The sequence below is a fragment of the Nicrophorus vespilloides genome, unplaced genomic scaffold (assembly GCF_001412225.1).
Source record: "Nicrophorus vespilloides isolate i.1.1-1 unplaced genomic scaffold, Nicve_v1.0, whole genome shotgun sequence".
Classification (NCBI taxonomy): domain Eukaryota; kingdom Metazoa; phylum Arthropoda; class Insecta; order Coleoptera; family Silphidae; genus Nicrophorus; species Nicrophorus vespilloides.
Genome location: NW_017095831.1, coordinates 116,643 through 135,226, shown reverse-complemented (window position 1 = coordinate 135,226; position 18,584 = coordinate 116,643). Strand labels below are relative to the sequence as shown.

At 32.1% G+C, this 18,584-nt stretch overlaps 5 protein-coding genes across 6 annotated transcripts; 1 reads left to right on the top strand and 4 right to left on the bottom strand.

Moving 5' to 3' along the window:
• Positions 1–116: 116 nt before the first annotated feature.
• Positions 117–6,624, bottom strand: LOC108566154 (apoptosis-inducing factor 3). Its single transcript, XM_017925909.1, has 3 exons — positions 5,896–6,624; positions 1,598–1,855; positions 117–1,539 (listed from the first exon to the last, which is right to left on the bottom strand). Exons 1-3 carry the CDS (start codon positions 6,119–6,121, stop codon positions 206–208), a joined length of 1,818 nt encoding a protein of 605 aa, XP_017781398.1. The 5' UTR covers positions 6,122–6,624; the 3' UTR covers positions 117–205.
• A 1,505-nt stretch (positions 6,625–8,129) lies between these two features.
• LOC108565880 (cell cycle checkpoint control protein RAD9A) lies at positions 8,130–9,541 on the bottom strand. The gene is made up of 3 exons (XM_017925555.1): positions 9,468–9,541; positions 8,677–9,364; positions 8,130–8,624 (listed from the first exon to the last, which is right to left on the bottom strand). The coding sequence occupies exons 1-3, from the start codon at positions 9,499–9,501 to the stop codon at positions 8,222–8,224; spliced, it is 1,125 nt and encodes a 374-aa protein (XP_017781044.1). The 5' UTR covers positions 9,502–9,541; the 3' UTR covers positions 8,130–8,221.
• A 362-nt stretch (positions 9,542–9,903) lies between these two features.
• On the bottom strand, positions 9,904–10,971 carry LOC108566092. The gene is made up of 3 exons (XM_017925815.1): positions 10,874–10,971; positions 10,357–10,788; positions 9,904–10,300 (listed from the first exon to the last, which is right to left on the bottom strand). Exons 2-3 carry the CDS (start codon positions 10,778–10,780, stop codon positions 9,975–9,977), a joined length of 750 nt encoding a protein of 249 aa, XP_017781304.1. The 5' UTR covers positions 10,781–10,788; positions 10,874–10,971; the 3' UTR covers positions 9,904–9,974.
• Positions 10,972–11,197: 226 nt separating this feature from the next.
• LOC108566079 (reticulon-4-interacting protein 1 homolog, mitochondrial-like) lies at positions 11,198–14,534 on the top strand. 2 transcript variants are annotated; one of them, XM_017925804.1, is made up of 8 exons: positions 11,201–11,287; positions 11,448–11,547; positions 11,889–12,126; positions 12,270–12,412; positions 12,465–12,910; positions 12,959–13,367; positions 13,424–13,598; positions 14,458–14,534. In XM_017925804.1, exons 2-8 carry the CDS (start codon positions 11,500–11,502, stop codon positions 14,481–14,483), a joined length of 1,485 nt encoding a protein of 494 aa, XP_017781293.1. In that variant the 5' UTR covers positions 11,201–11,287; positions 11,448–11,499; the 3' UTR covers positions 14,484–14,534. The 2 variants fall into 2 exon arrangements, with proteins under 2 accessions (XP_017781284.1, XP_017781293.1); XM_017925795.1 differs by having other exon boundaries at positions 11,198–11,547.
• On the bottom strand, positions 13,968–18,342 carry LOC108566073 (ribosome biogenesis protein BMS1 homolog). The gene is made up of 7 exons (XM_017925782.1): positions 18,189–18,342; positions 16,138–18,129; positions 15,880–16,085; positions 15,031–15,825; positions 14,692–14,974; positions 14,456–14,631; positions 13,968–14,399 (listed from the first exon to the last, which is right to left on the bottom strand). Exons 1-7 carry the CDS (start codon positions 18,244–18,246, stop codon positions 14,025–14,027), a joined length of 3,885 nt encoding a protein of 1,294 aa, XP_017781271.1. The 5' UTR covers positions 18,247–18,342; the 3' UTR covers positions 13,968–14,024.
• Between the last annotated feature and the right edge of the window lie 242 nt (positions 18,343–18,584).

Sequence of the window (18,584 nt, the reverse complement as noted above, 5' to 3'; positions counted from 1 at the left end):
TTAACATTGGTTGACAAGTTTCAATTGAAGAGTAAGTATTATTGTTTAAACTTTGAAATAAAATATTTATTTTTAATGTTACAATTAAATATAAAAATTAAAGTTACAAAAATATGTTTGATATATAAATATTAATTAGAAATCTCAAGTAACTAACATAAATAACAAGATAATAAGTTAATACTTTGCTTTTCGTAACATATATTTAACGTGTCCAGGCGAGAAGGTCTTCTCCTAAATCGTTCCTGAGTAGATCTTTGCCCTGCGCCCTTAATTCCGCATATTTAGATACAATAGGATCCCGTCCGCAGCTGCTAATAGCTACGACTCTATCATCTTTCATGTAGTAAGCGACAAATTTCAGCTCTTGTACGTTACCGGAATACAAAATATTATCGTATTTACCGTGACCAGAATATCGGATACCTTTACCAAAAAGCATAGTCCAAAAGAATGGTACGGCTTTTAGGGGAGTGGCCTTGCCGGTCATGTTCATCGCTGCAATTTTACCATGGTAATGTGCCAATGGATAATGCCCAATTGCAGATTTTAAATTATCATTGGAATACACTGGAGCAAAAGCTATATCTCCTCCAACGTAAACATTTTGTACGTTACTCTGCATGAATTCATTAACCTCGATTGATCCATTCTTCGTCAATTCGATTCCTGAATTTTTCAAGAATTCGGTGTTTACAGCACCGCCTACGCCCATAATACAAAGGTCCGCTTCCAACCTATCGCCGTTAACCAATTCCACCTGCTGAATGTTACCCTCTCCATCCCCAATGCATGCTTTCATTCCGGAATTCATGACAAACTTAATGCCCTTCTCTTCAAACAAAGTCTTGAAAGCGCTTCCAATTTCAGTACCAAGTAATTGCCTGAATGGTACTTGGTCCCTGCCAATTACAGTTACGCTCTTTACTTTGTCCACGCAATAACTAGCTGCTTCCATAGCTATAAAACTAGCACCCAAAACAACCACATTCATCTCCTTATTGAGTAACTGCCTGATGTATTTAGCATCATCGTAATTCCTAATCACGACAACTTTACCCAATTCCGCTCCTGGAATGTTAGCCTTCATGGCCTTTGAACCGGTAGCAATGAAAATTTTGGTGTAATCCAGCTTTTTACCATTATTCAAGCTCACCGAATTAGCTTGGGTATCGACCGAGACCGCTTCGGTATTCTTAAGCACCTCGATGTCGTGCTCTTTGTAAAAAGCATCGGATCTCAGCTGTATTTTCTCGATATCCACGTCCATGCTCTTTGAAACCTTTACACGATCATAGGGCAAGTAATTCTCTTTGCAAATCATAGTTATTTTGCCTGTGAATCCTTCCTGTCGCAAAGTTTCCACGCAAGTAGCACCGGCCGGTCCTCCTCCGATCACGACGATTTTTTCATCATTTCCAGAATCCATCTTGCACATGGTTTTAACTCTTTTGTTGGATTGCAGGTCGGACTTCTTCGCGCGTACTTTAACATTGTTATTCTCCACTTTGACTTCGTAGCAAGGCAACGAATCCAATCCTGTTGAGTATCAATAATTAGAAACGTTTTAATCGATGTTGATTTAATTTGATATTACCTGGGAAATCTTCAATGTCGCCGTTTGCAATATTGAAGCATGCCCCATGCCATGGGCATCTGATACGACCCTCGCCCAGAGCTCCCGTCTCCAGAGGGGCCCCGTAATGGGTACACTTTGACCCAATTGCGCTGAGTTTCCCATTTTGCCTGACCAGCAGCACCTTTCCGGCGTCGCCCAGCTCGAAGGATTTCATCTCGTTCTCTTTGATGTCGCCATCCTGGCACACCACGTCTTCCACGTAGACGTCATCCTTTGCTGCAAAATACCACATCGAATAATTTTGGATTGTCCTTTTTAAGGGCGATAAGTATTGCAAAACGGACCGCATGACGGGTCTCACAGTACAGTGGTTATGTTTGCGCATAGTATCGACCCTCCGCGCTCAAATCACGTGTCCGTCAAGGGACAATTACAAGATGTACCAATCGAAGTCGTATTTTCTTAGATTAAATTTCTTAATGTACAAATACCTACTATTACCTTCAAATTGCGACATTTGACGTAAATGATTGATTTTTTATTTTATAGTTAGAACAAATTCATAAATATATTATTTAAATAAAATAATTAAATATATATTAATAATAATAACTATCTTTGCGATTATGCATTAATTCTTAAACTATGTAATTATAATACATTGCATTGCATGTTGCTATCAAGAGAAACAATCAATTGAAAACGCATCCCGAGGCAAGTGAACAATTATCCTGTTTACTTTGTTTCCTCGCATTCGACTCGAGCGTGACGTAACTTCAATGCCGTTTCCAACTACACAAAAATGTACAATAATTATATTTTTTAAATCGCTGCCAAAGAGCATAACCGTTTTCTAAAGAGGGTTTTAATGATCTCCGTGTGAATTTATCAACGGCACCTGTCTGCTTTCTATTAACTTCGTTAACGGATTCACTCATTTCGGTTCATTTGAACCTCAAACGAAAATCCAATAAGATCGAATCGAATTTTAAACATTAATATCAATTTATGAAATGTTTTTCATAATAAAAAATTAATTGAAAAAAAATAATAAAAAATTGTATCTGTTCAACAATGACAACATCGTAATGTGTGTTTGACTTTGAAACGAATTCACTCGAGGTACGGGTTCATTCGAAAACTACGCTTCTGAACTGCTAATGGGAACGCATAATGCAATACAGTAGAAAATATTATCTGGCTATCATTAATATATATGTATGCGTTTAAAAAAAACATATATGTACTTGTTCAAGCCTCCCAAACAAGTACATTTATCATTGATAACGATTATGAAACATACAACAGCTATTTTATTACATATTAATAAAAGTTGCAGAAATTATACAGTAAGACCTCGTTTAACCCATAAGATACGTTTATAACAGGAGTTCCAACCTTTTTGCACCCAAGAGCAATATTTTGAATGCCGCTCGGGCGCTACTCAAAACATCGTTAAACAAAGTCACATTAACATACAGTAAGTAGGTAAATTTAAAGTAAAGTTAATCGAGGTCTTAGTGTATTTCCGTTGCTAATTAACAGAGCTGCATTTTGCTACCAGCATAATTTCTAATCACGCTCATTGCTATTACTATATAATTTGTATTTTCTTATTTTATGTATCTTTCCCACGATGAGTGAATAACATTATATGTTAAGTTAATTAATTATTTGTCTGCAGGAACACTGAGAATTTTGTTGAATATGCATCATTATACCTGATTAATGAAAATACTTGCACCATTTTTTTCCTACAGTGATGTTAAATGGCTTCCATCGGTTCCACACTATATAACAGCCATTTATTTAAACAACTTATTATTTAACATATATAAGATAGTTTACTATTTATATTAATAAACATTTCTTACATATTATTAGTATCATAATATGAATGGCGTGCTACTATATTGTTAATTAAAAGATAATCTGTAATGGAATTTCGTTGTTCACTATAGAAAAAAATAAATGTCGCTATAACAATATCTGTATTCTTAAGAATTATTCCTTTGCACATTATTATTCATATGTTTTGCCCGACTTTTACGTACGTTTTTTCTTTGATTTTATCTTAAAATGTATTAATATAAAGACTAGAAAAAAAGCAAGTTATCGATCAAGAAACTTTCCCAAATTCTACAAAATAATCACATTTAATTTGTTTTACTACGGTCAATAACAGTCCGTTATTGCTTATTTAATTGTAAAAAAACTTGTTTCATTTTGTAATTTGTTTTTTATCGTACATAAATTGTTTCTTTTTTTATAAAATTAGTCATTAATATGGATGAAAACATTCTTTCATAGATGAAAGTACTAGACAATTTTTTTTATACGAATAGTAATATTTCAATGGTTTAAAGACATTATTTTTAAAGAGATTTGTCATAAACATAATTATAATTTCAAAAACAAATCTTATCTTGGTCTTGATAAATATTTCTTGCGGGCTAATTTCAACCTAACCCATTGATAAGATTTTGTCATCTTGCAAAATAAAGTTATATTACTTTGTTTTCCACTCAAATAATTTCTAAAATAATATTTGACTAACACGGAAAAGTCGACTAAATTTGAAGACATAAATGACTATAGTATATTGAATACGATTCTATAGCAAAAAAAAAGAAAGAATGGACATTACTTAAAATTGAAATACAGTAAAACTTCGTTTAGTACATTGAAAGCGTTCCTAGGTCACAAGCGCTTAATGAAACAGCGTTAAAGTCACATTAACATATAGTAAATAGGTCAATTTAACATATTGTAAATTTAGAGTTGTTTTAGACTTCAGGTAGACTGCATTCTATCAAATTAGCGTTAATCGCGGAAACACTAGACCTGGTATGAAAATGAAATAATTGCTTCGCAAAATATATAGATATAAGAAATACTATTTATAAATCTTCACAGTTAAAACAGTCAAAAAACATATATGAAACCAATTGGATAACAACCTAATAATCCAACATTTTTAGATCATACAAATTTTTTTTTTCATCATCAATCACGAAAATTTTAATTTAAGTTTATTTTAGTTGTATAAACACTAAAACCTAATTAAATTTATTTACATAATGTATTATTGTGTTTGTATCAAATTGGAAACAGTCTATAATTTTTTATATAATCTAGAATTATTAAAACTTTTAAACACGCATTGTATGTTAATCTAAAATATAATTAATATTCACTTATGTTGATGAATTACAACCCGTAATTACGATAATACAAATAAGCTTCTGTTCATAAATAAACAGAACCCGATACAATATTTGTTTCTTTATCGAATCTTAATTAAGTTCACATACTTTCCTTTTTCGGAATTCAATGATATTCAGTTACGTTCCGGTCGACTCGTTATAAAGCAACATCAAACGATACTTAATTAGAATCAGATAAAAATACACGTAATGACAATGCCCGAGCTCTACAGTCAGTATTGATCAGTAAGTGTACATAATATTCATTCGAATTCTATCAATTATTAAAGTATATGCATCAAAATACTGTTCTTAATGTGGAAAATGAGGTTTTCTTGCATAAACCATAAAGAATTTGTTTAATCTAATTGTTTAATTCCAAAATGATTTAAAATATTTCGTATGTTTAAGTTTTTGCCACACAAATCGATATTTTAATAAATAATTAGATCAAATACGAATAATAATAATTATATTATTAGACAATTCTAATAATAATTATCAATAGAAACTGTTATATTTTTTTTTTATTTAACAGTTTTATTTTGTCTGCAATTATTTATGTAACTGTATAATTGTTGCAACAATTCTTTTTTTTTTTAATTAGTTGTATATATTTGAGTTTATAAAATATTCTATTGGACTTAGTTAATATTTAACACGCATTATAAAGATTATAAAGTATTCAATTTAATTAATATAAATCATTGTGTTAAGTTAATTAGTATTAATAATATTGTTATTTCTTTAATAAGTTAATTATTAATTTGTAAATGTATTAGTGGGAAGCAATTAAGACGAAAAGAAAGTTTCACGTCTCAAAATTAAATGTGATTAATGCTATTTCTGGGAAGCATGTTGTTATTTGCTTCATACAGAATAAAAAAAAAACCTTGGAACTAATAAGTGAGCGGCATTTTGTGCTGTGCGCGCCGTTTAAAGCCGAATTTACATTTGATTTTCTTCAACAGATTCACATGACATTGAAAATTCTACTTTAAGTACACATGTTGCAAGTAAAATTAGAACTGCGATTTGCGCAAATTTGCGTATACCGTATTACATCTGCTTTTAAGCGCGCTTATAGTTTTTGCGACGATTGTGTCTTACTGGTTGTGTTGGATGTGGATATCCCTAGTCTCGATGTGGTGCAACCCATGATTAATAATCCGTTGGTTTTTACTCCTCCGTTCACGTCACAAAGCAAGAGCGTCGCGTTTCCTATTGTTCGCGATACAAACGTCCGGTTTGTAGGCCGCGTCGGAACGCACTGGCTTTTGATCAGGTGTTGGCCAGCCAGGCGAGACTGGAGGGAAAGGAATTTCCTCATTGACATGATCCAAATACTGAGGTTTTGAAAACCTTGCCGGTGAGTCAAAAGCCGGATTGGATTGGCCAACGGCCGACGATGTTTGTTACGTAACGCTCGCCCAGCCTCTCAGCCAAGGCCTCTCTACCAATCAGTGGATACACCGAAACGTTACCTTAATTCCCTTCAGAAATCGTACAGTTATATATTGTTTTGGTTTGTAGACCTACTCAAATTATAAATAAACAATGAAATAAACGACCGGAAAAAAAAAACGAGCGTATCGTTTGCAGCTCGCTTGCACGTAAAATGATAAGACACTCGAGAATTTGTATAGACTGAATTTGATCTTGATCGTGTACACTTTATTCCGCGTATCTGTGTAATTCATAAGCAAGCATAGTTGAAGGTCCTGACATTGTACAGATAATATAAATTATTATTTGGATAGTTAAAGGAAATATGCAATTAAATTTAACGCAATCAAGAAATCAACAGATCTTATTCAATTAGAGACATATACGCCTATGTATCAACTTTTATTTTTTTTTAATAATTTTAGTTAGTGAATAGAATGTAAATAAGAACAACGAGTAAAGTTGATAACATTATATTTATTTTATGTCAGTAAAAAAATGATTGTTTAATTGATAACTTTATATAGAGGCATATGTATGTCAACTTTAAAAATATTGTTTGTTTTACAATCTACAAAAATAAACTTATATGAACGCTCGAGTCTTTTTGTTGTTGTACTTTTGTCAAGCAGGAAACGACGTATTTCAAACCTTTACAAATTAATTCGTTCTGAACACACTTTCGTAATGTAATAAATCATTTCCCATTATCGCAATTCAAAAAACACGTCTTTTATTTCCGATAGTTCATTTTTTCCCAATGAAAACCTAATTAAATGAACGATAAAAAAAATAATGCAATATACACAAAAATGTAATAAAGCAATTTACACTTTAAATTGGATTTGAGTATTTCTACGATTTTTTTGTATAATATTCTTAACCAGAGTAGAGTTTTTTGAATACTGTTCACTTATACTTCCTCAAAATTTGAATGATATTTTCACATTGAAATGTCTTGTAAATATTGAATAATGCATACTAACAGCTGCAATATATTACACCAATTCACGTTATTCTAAATTGTTTCTTCATTAAGAATCTTTGAAAATGTTGAAAATACTAGAAAGACTTATAGTCAGAAGCCCTTTGCAATCAATCAATTAGGTTTTAATTTGTTTATTATGTTATTTTGTTGAGTTTGTTGTTGGTAATTTGTTGCAATAAATGTTATTATTATTGTAGACAATAGTAATTATCGTTAAAGTAATCTGAATTATTACTAAAACTCTTAAAATCCCAAGATAGCATTTCATAATCTTATAAGGCGTTTGCATTTTGTAACATATATTTCACTACATGGTTTATAATAATCCTCTTGAAAATGAAGTTAAATGAATAAATTTTAATGTTTAAAAAAAATGAATTTGAAAATGTATGAATTATCAAATTATTTTGATATTGTATTAACATTGATTAACATTATCATATAATATATCAAATATACAAATGGATACAAAGTTTAACCTAAAATCGCTGATTAAAATATAACTAGTTGTTTTCGAAAGTATACATATATTTAATTATCCTCATTTTAAATGTTGGTTCTATGCCAATAGGACTATAGCATATATATGTAATTGACATAGATTTAACATTTTTTGAGATGTAAATAACCTGATTTAAAATTTGTATTTAATCATTTCATCATTGTATTCTGTATCAATGTAGAATTAGAAGATAAATTTCAAAATCTTAGCAACAATTGCCATTTAATACTTTATTTAAATAGTAGATAAAAATAGATCTATTTCCATATTTGTAATAATTTCTCAGTCTATAGTATATAAACGATGAAATTTAATCGACCAATAATTGGATTGTATTTAATACAATTTCCTTCATTATTATAATATATTATAAAAAATATTAATATAAAAAATAATTATGTACAAAACGAATATACTTTTAAATCTTACAAAAAGTATGTTTGTTCATTTGAGATTCTGATCATCTGTATTTTGTTAAAACTCTATTATTTGTTCCGATTTTAATCTGAATCACTATTAGGAGCCAGTTCTTCGCCAAAATCTAACATGGAAGTATGAAATGTCGGATCAAAACACCGTCCGAAAATATTCGCCATCTTCTCTTTCTCGACATTCCTTTTGGTTATAGGAGGACTCATGGTAACATCGTTGTCAAAATCGTTGTCATCCCAATTAACACTTTCCATGGCTTCTTTATCGGCCAACGTTAAATCCTTCTCTGAGGAATCCACCTCCATGGAAAGATTAACGCATTCCGCATTATTACGATTCTGCACACACCTCAGTACAGGATCCAAGACTTCGCTGGTTGTTGTCGATTGTGACTCAGAATCATCGGGATTAACAGTAGCCAAAATATAATCCACATTGAAGGTGGTGTTTTTCATTCGCAATATAATCGGCCTAAAACCAATAATATTTATTAACCATTCAAAGCACAAAGTTGTGTGATTACCATCCGCCGTTCTTAAAATGTAACATAATTGGTATATTGAAGAATTCGCCGAAACTAATTGCTGATCTGAAAGGCTTCAGCGATAAAACAATATTGGTTTCCTCGCCAATTGAATAACTATCAAATTCGTTTCCAGTTAAGACTATTTGGGATCGCATTCCTTTGTACACAGTGGACACTCCAACATCGTAATTCCTCAAAGTAATCTTATTGGAATTAACTTCCAAACTTAAACTGCTGTCAGATGTTTGAAAATTTGATAATATCTGATTGAAAAAAACCCCTGTCCCTGTGATATTATTCTTAGCATCTTCTGTATTGTAATCAATAGTCAAGTAGTCAAAATCAATTAACTTCAGATTATGAACAACCATGATATCCTGTTTGTACTTGAGTTTGAATAATATTTGTGTGGCATCTTTATCAAACAGTATCCTGCACATTTCAACTTTCCTATCAATTTTGTTTTTGAAAACATTCAGCAATGATTTCATGTGAATCTTGCAAGTGATCTTTTCATCACTGCCATCCTCAATTTTATAGTTCACGAAGAATATTGAGTGAAATGTATATTTTGCATAAGCAGTTTTGTTCATGTTCATTGCCACGAAGGAGAGATTATCTATTTCACCTTCAATGTAGAGTTCATCAGATATTTTGCTTAATGCTTGAATGGTTCTATTCACCACTAAAAATAACAGATTGTTAAAAATAAATAAACAATGTAGTCATTATATTAGGAATTGATGTATAGTAGTAACTATATATGAAGTATGTTTAAATGTAATTACCTCGCATATTTGCTCCTGGTATTAAACAGTCCATTGCAATTTGATATTTGTTGCTATTTATTTGAAATTGTATGTTAACCTCAAACTTATTCGTAAATACCGTATGTATGGTTGCATATCGATACGACTTTAAAAAGCGCAAAAAAAATACATGAAGTTCCTCTCATTACAAATTTATTTATTCTTTTCTCGCGTTCTTAAATTCAGAACTAATTAATAATAAAATAAATATGTTTTATAGTATTAAGTAAAACTCTACACAAAAATTTGTTATTGAGGGTAAATTGTTTTTATTTAAATTATTCAAATAGATTTCATTTATAAGAAATGTATAATTACATGTTAAAAATATCATTACTTGCTTCTAATCTGACTAATTATATAATATATGTTTTAATCAAATATTACTATTCTAGTTTTAAATAATTGTATATTCTTGTAAGCAAACTTTAATTGTATACTTCTTGACACGTAACTTTGGCTTGTAATTTATTTATGTAAAGAGGCTTAAGCCTCATTAAAACCATTCAAAGTGCCAAACGTTTGGTAATAGTTGGCTTTGGCGTTCATGACAGCAGCGTGCACTCTGACCTTCTCCAACTCAGTTCTTACTTTATATATTTCAGTGAATTTTATTATGGCATCGCTAAGTTGCAAAATAGCACCTCTGTTGTCTGCATCCCTCACGGTATTTGCATCCGGCTCCAAAATATTAGACAATTTGTGTTGCAAATACTGAAATAACTCGCTTTTTCTTAGCGACTCCCTCGGACGAGCCTCCCGTATGAATGCACTAACATCATGTTCTCCTTCAACATCCACAGTTTCAACCTCTGAAAATAATAATTATTTGTGATAATGTAGTAATTTACTTCATCTATCATTGTACCTAATGCATTTTCATTTGTATTATCAGCAAATAGGTCGTACACTGCCGGATCTTTCACATTCCTACGCATAATCAGATCCAGCAGTCTTCTATCTAAATCGCTTACAGTTTTGATGATACTCATCTCGCTGTACTTTCCAACCTTCTTGATGCGGATCTTCTTTTTCGTGCAAGTTTTCCACTCTGCGAAGAGCTGTTTCCATTGTTGAGATGTTTTGTATGGACTATGCTTAGAGCTTACTTCATTAGCAAATTCTACCCACAGGCGTTTGACTTTGGAAGTTTCCGCAAATTGTCTTCTCAATAGAATCCTGTGTTTATCTACAAAATTGATGAGAGCTTCCAAATGTTCTTTTGGAACGCTGTTCACCCTTTTCTCAATTACATCCAATTTAGTATTATCGTCTATAATTGGAATATTCATGTTTCAATCTAAAAGTAACGCTCTTAATCGTATTTATTTGAAATTAAATTGAATTTTAATTAATCATGATATAATAAGCATTTTTCAAATTACCTTACAAATCGTATGGTAGTTTTTACAATTATGATGCAAATTAAGTGCAATTTATTGCACTTCAATCAATAAAGCCAGCTCTAAATTGCGCAAGCCGAAATTTTAATTCAAATAATCAATATTCAAAAAGTAGTTCAAAAGCGTAGTTTTGAAGTAGTTCAAAAGCGCCAACTGAAAGATCTTATAGGAACAACGGAATATTCATATACAATCATATTTTTACCTAACATGAAATATTATATTTAAAAAAACAATAGTTTGGTAGATAACAAGGATCAGTTAATTTTAACTATTTTAAGATTGACACATAAGTAGTTTGCTAACTTCAGGCAAAATATTTGCCTGTTGTAGCGAAAGTGACCCATTACAAATCTTAAAATAAGTATGATTAAAGTTGTTTAACATTTATTTTATGTAAGTTAGTTAATTATGGTCTTTAGCACCATTTTTGGGTACTTTGGGACATATCATTCATCCAGATATATAATGAGCTATGTCTGATCTATTGTTATTGACCTTTGGATTCAAAACCTGTGTATTTTATTCTACCATGTGATAATTTCTTTCTTTTTAGTTTTTTCTTTTTATTTTCTTTTAATATGCTCCCCTGATGACTTATATTTATAATGGATGAGGTGCTATTTCGAAGTTCACAGAAATTGGAAAGCCTGCAGGTATGGCTTGTTTATGATTACATAATTCTATAAATACTCTACTACAAATATCTAACATTGCAACAATCAAAAGTCATATTATGTGTTGTTGTTTTTAATAAGCCTCTAATAGAAATACATCTAAATGCACCTTCAACCTATACTTTTTTTAATTTTATTATCAAATGCATACATACCGTTATGCAACCATATTAACAAATTAAACAAATTCGATTTAAAAAAACATTCTTTGTATAAATTTATTAGATGTATATAGAAATGTTTTTCATAATCTAGCTATTTCTATATGTTTTTTTGTATGTATAAAATAAATATCATCTATTGGCTTATTTTGTTTTTAGTATCAGCTAGGCATAGCTGCAACAGAAGGAAAGAAAGCAGTTATTCAGTATTCAAATCAAACTAAAAATGTAATCATTAATTCACTGAATAGTCCAAAGTCTGTACAAATCCAAGATTCCCTGAAACATGTTTGGTATTATATTGTAAATGTTGCTGATGAACTTAAATGCACAATTTTATTCCACGTGAACCCTAGAAAGATATTTTATAACTTGCAAAGAGTATTTGGTGGAAACTGTAAGTAGTAACGTCTACCTTTTTTTAAATACGTTAGTGCGTAGTTAATTAAAATTTATTAAGTCGGCGGGTTAATTGGATTAACAGGTTTTAGTACTTAATCTTTAAGTATGCTCAACGTAAGTTTTATATATTTGTTTAAGGGACTTCAAGAGAAATTTATTTTGGTTGCGCTGGATTAATAATTGGTGGAATCATCGGCGTTGGAATTGGGATCGGATTACAAAAACATACTGTTTCTAGATATACACCAGCTGTGCAATGTACAAATTACATAGGAATAGAAGTACTATATTGACGATTTTTTTAATGATTTTCATTAATTCGGTCATTTTTAGGGAGCCACATATGTCGAAGATGCGATCACGAAAAATTCTTGCGATCTCAATGAAGTCCTCGTCGTTGTCAAAGCTGGATCTGTGCAAATCGTAGATGCAGACATTTGCAGGGGATACGGCAAGACTCTGAGATCTTTATTATCGAAACATTATCAGTATTCCAATCATGGCTTACCGGTGACACTAGGAAGAGATTGCGTGGGCATTGTAACTGAAATCGGGCAAAATGTTAAGAGATTTGATATAGGCGATGAAGTATGGTTAACAGCACCATTCTGGGCCCCTGGAGCTTTATCCCACATGGTGTATGCTCATGAACATCAAGTAGCCAAGAAACCCACATCGCTGGGATTCGAGAAAGCCTGCAGTTTTCCGTATTCCGGTAGTTTGGCTCTGGCAGCTCTGGAACAAGCCAATTTAAGTGAAGACAATTGTGCGGACAAAAAGTAACTATTGTAAAAATCGTGTTGCATAAGTTAAACTATTTTTTTTAGAATATTCGTGCAAGGCGGTTGCACTCCAGTCGGTTGTGTACTTATACAAATTTTAAAGTATTGGGGTGCAAATGTAACCACCACATGCTTCATACGATCGTTGCCTGTTGCGAAAGCCTTGGGAGCAGACGACGTGATCATTCTTGAGGAATCCGAAATAAAAACGAAAGCTGCAGTTAATATTCAACTGCCCGAAATATCCTCGAATAGTTTGATAAAGGAACTCGAATTGAGAGATAGATTCGACGTGATAATTAATACACGAAATTGCGGAGTTAGCAATTTGGAGTTCAAGCAGTACTGCGATTATTTGGTTTCAACTTTAAACAGCGAATTGACGTCCGATTCGTACGGATTTGTACTAAAATCATTGCTAAAGGCCTACATCCACATTAAATGTTTCGTACAGGTTAATGAAAACACAATTGTTATTAACAGAATTGCTTTAATAAGCGTTTTTTTTAGAAATACCGAGGTTGCGAAATTTACGACTTCGGGGAAATCCATATGTGCCACGAATCGCTGGATAAGCTTAACGAATTTGTAGATTTGGGCGTCATCAAACCATTAATTGATAAAGTATTCACACCACAAGACATCGATAAAGCTTTGTATCATATACAATCCACTATGTCAATAGGTAGTACAATTATCACTTTTAGATAAGTTTTGAGATATATTTTCTATGTTGACAATAAGTATTTTATACTTGCAAATTCGACATTAATTCGTTTCTTAATCAAGTGTAGATGATCTCTAAGTTAATAAGCTGAGAACTTTCTCTGCTCGTTAATTGATTGAATTTGTTTTTGATTAGAACACTATTTTGCAATTTTATATCTAACTAAAACTGCCAAAATTACTATTTATTATTTAAAACAAAAATAACAAGAAATAAGTAATTGAACGGGTTGATTTTCTCAAAGTTTACTTATTTCTATTTATTGTGTACATTAATAACTAAAGTTGTAAAAATTATATATTTATTAAATAATTCTTTATTGTTGAAATACGCAACATAATTGCATAATTAATTGTAACAAGAGTGTAACATATTTTACATGCTCTATTTCTTATTTGCTTTCTTTTGAGCTTTGAGTTCAGCTTTGCTTCTCTTCCTAAACACATCTTTCTTAATTTCCCCGAGTTTCTTGGATTTCCTCTGCTCGATGTCTTCGATCGTTTTCTTGTACTTGGCGAGCCTTTCTTTCGTTTGCGTTTTAAGTTGACCCTGTTTGAACTCGAACGAAGCCTTCAACATCTTCATCATGTTTGCGACCTTCTGTTCCTCCGGTTCGCGTATAACAGCAACACGGCTAATTTGCTTCTTCTTGTCGGAATCCTTGACACTGTGTTTAGGCTTATCCTTGTAGGGTAAGGCCTTTTGTAACCTGCCCGGTATAATCAATGGTTTGAACGGTTTAACAGTCCTCTCGATTTCCTGAAATACATTCTTATTAATATATGAATTGATCACAAAATAGATTTTCTACTTACAGTGTACAAACTGTCCAAGGCAGGTTGAGATTGAATTCCCTTCGATCTCTTTATTTCGCCAGTGGTTCTCAATCCACGCCACGAGTTCTTCTGCTCAGCAGGTAATAGTAACGTATTAACTGGAGTATAGAAGTTTTTCACATCGACTTTGTACCAAGTTCTACAGAATATAATATCTGTAAAAAATATATAATTTTAATAAGAATACTTAAATATTTTATGAAGTAAGATCTTACCACTAGCTTTAATTTTGTCTTCGAAACTCGCTCTGAATACACCTTCAGGTTTAGATGCAGCTTTCTTGATTTGCCCTCTAATACCAGATACGGTTTTTATCCTCGCACCTTCGAATTTAGCGACTTCTAACGAACTGTTAAACATCCCTTTGATAAACGCCGTTTTCTTGTAGATTTTCATTGGATAACCGATTAGTTTTAATTTTTTCATGATTTGCGTGGATTTATCCAACTCTTGAACAACACCGGTGGCTGCGATTCTAAAGCCTTGATGCTTTATAACCTGAGATTATAAACGTACATAAGTAAGGAAATTAATTTGATTTCGAGTCAACTTACCTCTGCACTACCATCGCACGTTTGCAAAGCTATAAAACCAGTACCCTGAGGAGTAATAGGTCCCCAAAAGTGGGCATTACAAGTGACGTGCTCTGGAGTATACTTAAGATACCTAAACTTCATATCATCTTCCAATTTGGAATACAACGGCATCGTTTGGAAGCGTCTCCAACCAAGCGAAACAATTAATGGATCGTTTGACTTCAGAATTTTCTTATACCACCTATGCTTTTTAACCTTAACATTAACAAACCCAATGTTTTCTTCCACCATATTTAAAGCTCCTATTACCAATGGGTAAGTAGGATCAAAATTATTTATAAATTCGCAAGGTACGTCTTGGAATTCTAAACGACAATACATTCCAGCTCTGAAGCCCTCCAATTGGACTCTCATCTCATCAGGCATATTCTCGAAAACTGATCTATTTATTTCAGCTTGTTTCTCTGCGGACGATTTCAACTCTTCATAGAAAGTGCTCTTCTCAGTTTTATCGTAATCAGCGTCGAATTTCTCTTTTAAAGTTTTCTTTTTCTCCGCCAATTTCACTCTATCCGCCATATCATCCTTGTCGTTTAAATCCCGTTTACGCTTTTCACCTTTGCCATCGCCATTTTCAGCCTCGGGGGTTTTAGCAGTAAACTTTTCTCCAGTTTCCAAGTCTTCGAAATCTCCGTATACGTCAGATCCTATATCACTCAAATCTTCGGCATCGTCTAATTTGAGTAATTCATTTGCATCCTCAGACTCTTTCCACTTGCCAGTAACAAATCTGTTTGTTATCAGGAGTTTGTTCTAAAAATAATTAAAATTGTATTACTAAAATTTAAAAAATATTTTTAAATTTACCTCTGGATCAATCCAATTCCTAATATTACTATTCCATGGCATGAATAAAGTAGATTCAATCAAATCCATTTTATCCTTTTCCATTTTTAGCTTTTGTTGCTCAACTGAAATCTTTTTGAAGAGTCCACCAATATTATCCTCGTCATCACCTGAATCTTCTTCAATTTCTTCATCTTGAGGTTTTAAGTATTTATTATCAAATACCCCTATAAGAAAATTATTAGAAAAAAAAACATTATATTAAAAGCAAACACTTACCATAAACAAGTTTCATTAAATTTTTAGATGACTTTTGCCTTTCAAAAAAAGCGTCCTCTGCTTTCTTAGCTAAATTATCCTTCCATTTCAAACCCAAATCAACTTCACCATCATCACTCTCAGATTCACTTGCTTGATCTTCATTTTTACTATTATTGTCCTTTCTACTATCTTCATCATCACTTTCATCATCTTCATCATCATTTTCATCATCACCATCTTCTTCGTCTTCATTATCACTTTCATCATCAAATTCCACTTCCTCAAATTTATCAATTTTCATTGCTTTTATTTTACTTAAATTTCTTTCATCATCTGAACTGTCATCATCATCTGATTCTGACTCTTCCTTTTTAGACTTTACTACTTTCTTTGTAGAATCAGATACTTTTTCACTAACTTTCTTGGTATTTAGATTTTTTAAAACATCAGTAATTTTTGAATGTATACCAATGTCTTTGTTTTCTTTCAATTGAATGTACTCAGGTTGTGTCTTTGGTTTAATTTTAGACTCTTCAACACTTTCATCTTCAGAACTTTCATCATCTTCCTCTGGGTCTTCTTCATCATCATTATCCTCGTCTTCATCATCATCCTCACTCATTGCTAATTTTTCATTTAGCACATCATCGGATTCCTCGAACACAACCTTTCGGCGAATTCTTCCAGAATCTTCTATTTTTTCTACTTTATAATTCGAAATTTGCTTACTTTTTAATTGTGCTAACTCTGCCTCCAATTCATCGTCCTCTTTATTAGAATTTTTCTCATATAATTGAGGCTCATCCTCCTCTTCTTCACTCTCATCAACATCCATATCTTTGGACATCAAAGTTTTGCCACCAGTGAACAGTTGCATTTCGGAATGCTCCATTTTAACGTCCAAAGTCTCTTTAGTTTCTATTAAATTAGCAACAATATTTGTTTCATCTCCTTCATCTCTTTGCTTGTGACTGTGAGAACCACCCAATTCTACATACACAGCATCCTTGTCATAAACAATACCTCCAACTCCAGAAAATGGAGCATAGATAAACTTTTCTTTTTCAATCAAAGCCCTTTTCTTGATTTGTTCTGGTAATGGGCATGGGTCAGGCAAGAATGATATCTCGTGAATTCTTAAATCACCAAATCCAGCAATATGAACCATGGTGTTTTTACTCAAAGGAATTCCTCTAATATAACCATATAAGGAAACGTTTCTATCGCATTTTGGATTCTTCCTAATCATTTCTTGATTGGTTAAGTCTTCATAACGATCTCCAACCAAATAACTGTGAGTTGATCTCCATGTCAATGGTCTAAATTTCATAACAGATATAAATCTGCCTAAATTTTTAATTTCATTCTTCAAATAATCTCCATGTACTATACCAGATAGATAGAACAATTTGGCTCCTGCATACAATTCAGTCCAGAATCTGTGTTTCAGAATCTTTTTAGTGTTTTTTAGAGTCTTTCTATTTTTAATCATATCCAAATGAGTTAAAACACCCATAATCTTAGGCATACCATGCACCTGGCAAATGTTGAGAAATTCAAATATTTCCATTTCAAAACCAAAGCTGGCATCACAAAGCAAAAGAACTAAATCTGCAACTTTGGCCAAATCAATCATAGAATTTATGTCATTGTTGCATTCAAATAAAGTGATTCTCCTCTTCTTGCCAGTAACAATAGTCACTGGTCCTTTGACCTCACTCAATGGAGATTTCGTAAACATTTTAATTAAATTATTGATTAATGTGGTTTTACCCACCTTAGGTGGTCCAACCACTGCAATCAAGATTGGTGGAGGCTCTAAGGGTGTCCTGTCTACTAAAGGAACATGTTGCTTCTTTGTATCAATATCCTGTTTCCTGCGGAACCTTCTCTCAGCCCTAATAGCACTGTTGATAGCAAAAGCTTTTGGGTTCTTTTGCTTGTCAGTAAGCTCCTGTACATTTGGATTCTGGGCATCTTTCTTGGCTTTCTTCCTTTCAGCCTTTTTACCTTAAAATCCATTCATTTTTAAGTAAAAATATTAGATTATTAACTGTTTGTTTAATTACCTGATTTTTTCTCCCTGTGCGACTTTTTCTTCTCTTCGATTGGGATGTCTTCACCCATTTTCTAGTAACTTATTTTCACTATTTAAACACTAACAATGAATAACAAACTGTATGAAAACATGCCACAAATTCTTGGTTATATTTACCATGCGGACTGACGGATTGAAAGCATAGCCAAATTTAAAAAAAAAAATTATTGGAATTTTATATTTTTGTTAATTATTTTCATTTTGGTAAATGGTTATTGTTGAATGATTATTTTTTATATTAAATGAGTATACTTAATTTGTAATATGTAATTGGTTAATGATTGAAAATAGGTACAAGAATCTTGAGTTGGGCTTTTGGTTAAGAGAGAGCACTGTGGATGGTATCGATGTTTGTGTGATGTCTTCT